Source organism: Halyomorpha halys, unplaced genomic scaffold (genome assembly GCF_000696795.3).
Source record: "Halyomorpha halys isolate HHAL.00 unplaced genomic scaffold, Hhal_1.1 Scaffold727.1, whole genome shotgun sequence".
Lineage (NCBI taxonomy): Eukaryota > Metazoa > Arthropoda > Insecta > Hemiptera > Pentatomidae > Halyomorpha > Halyomorpha halys.
In genome coordinates, this window is record NW_027107768.1 from 43,017 (window position 1) to 47,429 (window position 4,413).

Below are 4,413 nucleotides of genomic sequence, written 5' to 3' on the forward strand. Positions count from 1 at the left end.
CTCTCTCTCTCTCTCTCTCTCCCTCCCTCCCTCCCTCACTCTCTCTCTCTCTCCTGCTCCCTGCTGTGCAGCTTCAGGTATGATGGCCTTTTTTACAAGTAAGAGTTCAAAATTACGTAATAAGTTTCAATTATAGCAAACCCCCAATTTTCATGAACCAGCATATATTACCACTTACTGCACCTAAATTATACAGTCCGCTCAATCTCAACCAACAAAACTAAGTTATAATGCAACACTTTTGTGAGAAATTTGACATAAGTAACAAATATGTTTTATATAAATAAAAGTTATAAATTGAACTTGAATTTTTATAGTTTAAATGTTCAACAGTGCCATGAAAAGGTAAAAAATTTGAAATTATGCTTTAATTGTTTATCCAAGCTTTTTAGTGTTAAATGCAATTTCACAAATACCTGTTCTAAATGTAATAAAAAACATCATTCACTCTTGTATTTTAATGGAGCTCAATCTTCTAGTTCTGCTGCTGATTCTGGGTGGCATACCACATAGCTAGTCCTGATAAGGCTTTGAAGGCTATTGGTTTTCAGCCCAGCTATCGTTCTGCTCTTTCATCTTCTGTTGATGCCTCTGAGCAATCATGTTCTTTGAGTAATTCCCTTGCTGCTTTGAGAGATCCTGCACCTTTGCTTGCTTCTAAGATCTAACTCAGCCTAATGTGTTGTTCGCTTGTGATAAATTTCCCTCCATAACCGTGCAACCTCTAGGTTATGCTAAGTTAAATGTTGGCACTCCCTTTGGCAACACAATTATAAGTGACCATTCATTTATTGTTTTAAATAAAATTACAAACCCATTACCTAGTGCGCTCATTGCTCTGCAGGTCAAAAAATAGATAATGTGCAGAAGCAACTGACATTTCTCTCCTATAAAGGTGACCAGACACACCCTTTAGATGAAGGTCACGAAGACATTGAGAAGTTATGGGTAGCAATCAGAGATAATATTAAAGAGAATATCTTAAAAATAAAATAATAGAGATAGAAAATAACGTCAGAGAAATGTACAAAGGCATAAACCAATCCCGGAAATTCCGCTCCTCTCTCCAGAAATAAGAGATAAAAAGAATATATCAGCTAATCTGGTAGATATTATAACCGCAAATTTTGATTTATCATTAGTTATATATTTATCGTTTATACTTGCCCACGCTCAGTGGAGAAGGGGGTGGATCAAAGTAAAAAAAAAAATTAATACAATTGTAAAAGGGGGGGAAAAAAAAAGAAAAGGAAAATGAACAATACAGAATAAATTGCTCCTTATGCGCCACCTTATTTTTTTCCTAAGAAATAACAAAAACCCTGAAACGATGACTCCAATATACCCACAATATAACTACAGTATACCCCTATCTAAACAATTATTGAACTATGACCACTGGCGAATATATATGTAGATAACAGCAAACCTAGGGGTGATACCTACCCACCTGTGGAACTATCGTAATACTTGTATTAAGTGAACAACAAAAAAAAAAACATGAGTAAATTAACAAGTTGAAAGCAGTGTATATGCATAAGAAGGAACAGCAGAACTATATGAACTTAAGTTTAATAATAAAAAGAAATATATGTGCACAGAATGAAAAGGAAATAAAAAGAATTCTTATCAATTAATAAAACAAACAAAACTTATAGGTTGACTTAACCTTAACTTAAATGCTTAATCTTATGAACTAAATTTACATTAATATACAAAAGAGGAATATAAAATAAAAAAATAAAATGAAGTTTAGTTCAAACCCCACGTAGTACTTGGGTGTACTCCTGGCAGAGCACAAGGTTGTCAGATATCTCCTTTTCGGTCACCGTCTCACCTTCCCCAGAAGTATGACGATGACACCTGCCACAACTCTCCTATTCAGGACGTGCTGAAGAAACATTGCCACACACTGCACTATATTCCCACTTCTAGTGTTAATGACCGTCCATTGAAGTAGAACACCATAATTTTTAAAAACAAAACATACACGATAACATTTCTCATATGGTGATATTTCGATTCAAACAGTAAAGACACAAGGCCTGATAAACTATCACCACTTCACACTGAACAGTCGTAACATGTTCAAAAACCAAACTGTCACCTTCACAAAACCAAAGCCACTCGCCTAAACATATCGCTAGTCTTTTTATTTCACCGTGACAACCATAACAATATATTGGATACATTTAAGGAACACTTTGACTGATACATATGAAAACTGATACATATGGCGAAGCCTAAACACACCTGACTTTCATTTCAAAACCGTTTCAGTCCTTCCCCAAATTTGAACATGTTGGCATCATAAGGTAGAACACACTGCAGTTGAGAATTTTTAGTGATAATTATTTGAAGAGAGTGTATGTTCTAAAAAAACTGTGTTTTTCTCATTGTAGGCCATGACTATGCAAACAATAAAGTTGCGAAATGTCGCCAAAAGATGTATTATTACAAAGTAATTATTGGCAGATCCCCAAGATCCACAAAAAAAATGTATGATAACAAAGTAATGTAGATTTGCAAAGATATAAACAAAAAAGAAATAATAAGAAATATAAATCAATTAAAAAAGTAAACATATGTCTCTTACAGGTTGCACCCCATTTACACAATGTTCTATTCTTCGAAGTAAAGTCATAATCCTCTTTTGTAATGCTGCTCTACCTAAAAAAAAAATTTACATCCTAAATGAAGAAAAAAAAATTTAAGTAATGAAACAAACAAGTCCAGAAATTTTTAGTCTCAATTTAAATTCAATCTATTCATAAGCTTTAATCACAATGAGAAAAAGTGTAATTGATATGGTTAAAAACAATAAAAAAAATATTCATGTAGAAGTATATGAGTCTATATTAAATCATAATGATTCATCAATCAACTAAATCATTTCACTTGAATAGTATCTATGAAGCCTGTTTATTCCAAATTAAAAAAAAAAAAATATTAAACAGAATAATAAAATACCATAGTTCACATTAGTGATGTAAGCAAAACTAAAAGAAATACCAACTCAGAGCAGGAGTTAAATGATACAAATAAATTTAAAATCTATATAATTTCAATGGTATAATAGTTAGCTGAATTTATTGGTTACTTAAATGTAATATTTGAAATTTAAAAAAGACAGAAACAGATACCATGTGAGGAAAATTAAGCAAAATCAGGATCTATAATAATCAAATAATTACAAAATGTAAACATGCCATTATACAGAGATGTTAAAAAATAAAAATTAAATCTCATACTTTTTAAATTAGTTTAAAAATTTAAAAAGTATAAGATGAATTCACATGATAATAAGTGGTGTCAATAATGTAAATGATTCATGGTATTTAAATAATCAATTTAACAACATGAGCAATAACACTGACAACATCTATAATCAAAATTTCCTCATACATACCATGATTATGGTCTCTATAATATAATCGAGAATCCCCGCAAGCTAAGAAAGCAAATATTTACAATTAAAAAATATTAGCAACATTTATTAATAATATATTTCACAATTAAAGTATTACCTTCAAAAATTATACAACAACGTTACTAACTTATAACTCCACAAACTCATCAAAGAAGGAACTAAAATAAAAATTACCTACTTTCAGGAGGCAGATAAGATTATAGAGGTAAATAAAATTTTAAAAAATCAACAAGAATTAAGAATGAAACAAAGTACACATGGTACTGAGACCAAGTTCTTAAACCTTAGTGAACCTATATGAATTCCATGCACCAGTTGTGGGTAAAATGATAATGGACTTATCAATTCAAAAAAAGTAAGTAGTCAGCATAATTTGAATTTAGAATTGGAACTAACATTTAATTAATTATTAATATAATTAATTATTTAACTTAATATAAAATGGAATTATTTAATGTACTGTTAAAATGTTTTATTTTCTTTCAGGATAAAATAAATTAATTTTTATAAATTCTTCATTCTTAATTAACATAACTTCTTATTTTAACAAACTGAACTGTGTCCAATGTTATAGGGGCGTAACATTGAGCATAGTTCAGTGAATTAAAACAAAGAAGAATGATATAGTTATAAAGAAATGGATGTTAATGATAGATGTGACAAACGGGTAGAAAATACTTGTTATTATTACATAACAATAGAAATTTTTAGCTTTTAAACAAGATTTTCATTAAAAAAATTTTTCCTTGACATGTCATCATCAAAAATTAAATTAAAAGTTACTTAACAATGAGTTAAACGCTGTTATAATGGTGAATTAAAAATACAGTAATTACAAAAAAGGGTCTATTTTCTTATTTAAAAATTTACACAGATAACTTATATACCCTGTTAAAGCCCAAAATTTTGATTTCTGTTTAGGTTAATTTTGTTTTGACAACTTTCCAAGTGACTTTTAATTTTGTTAGTTGTAAGTTTATGTT

At 29.9% G+C, this 4,413-nt stretch overlaps 1 protein-coding gene across 5 annotated transcripts in view; it reads right to left on the reverse strand.

The window, feature by feature from the left end:
• LOC106685731 (neurofibromin) overlaps nt 1–4,413 on the reverse strand; it is a gene marked incomplete at its 5' end in the record, with an annotated part of 167,063 nt that overhangs the window by 35,925 nt on the left and 126,725 nt on the right. For 4 of the 5 annotated variants that reach the window (XM_067046112.1, XM_067046110.1, XM_067046111.1 and 1 more), the window contains 2 exon segments: nt 2,597–2,670; nt 3,410–3,451. In XM_067046112.1, the coding sequence (XP_066902213.1) occupies nt 2,597–2,670; nt 3,410–3,451 (116 nt within the window). 5 annotated transcript variants of the gene reach the window in all.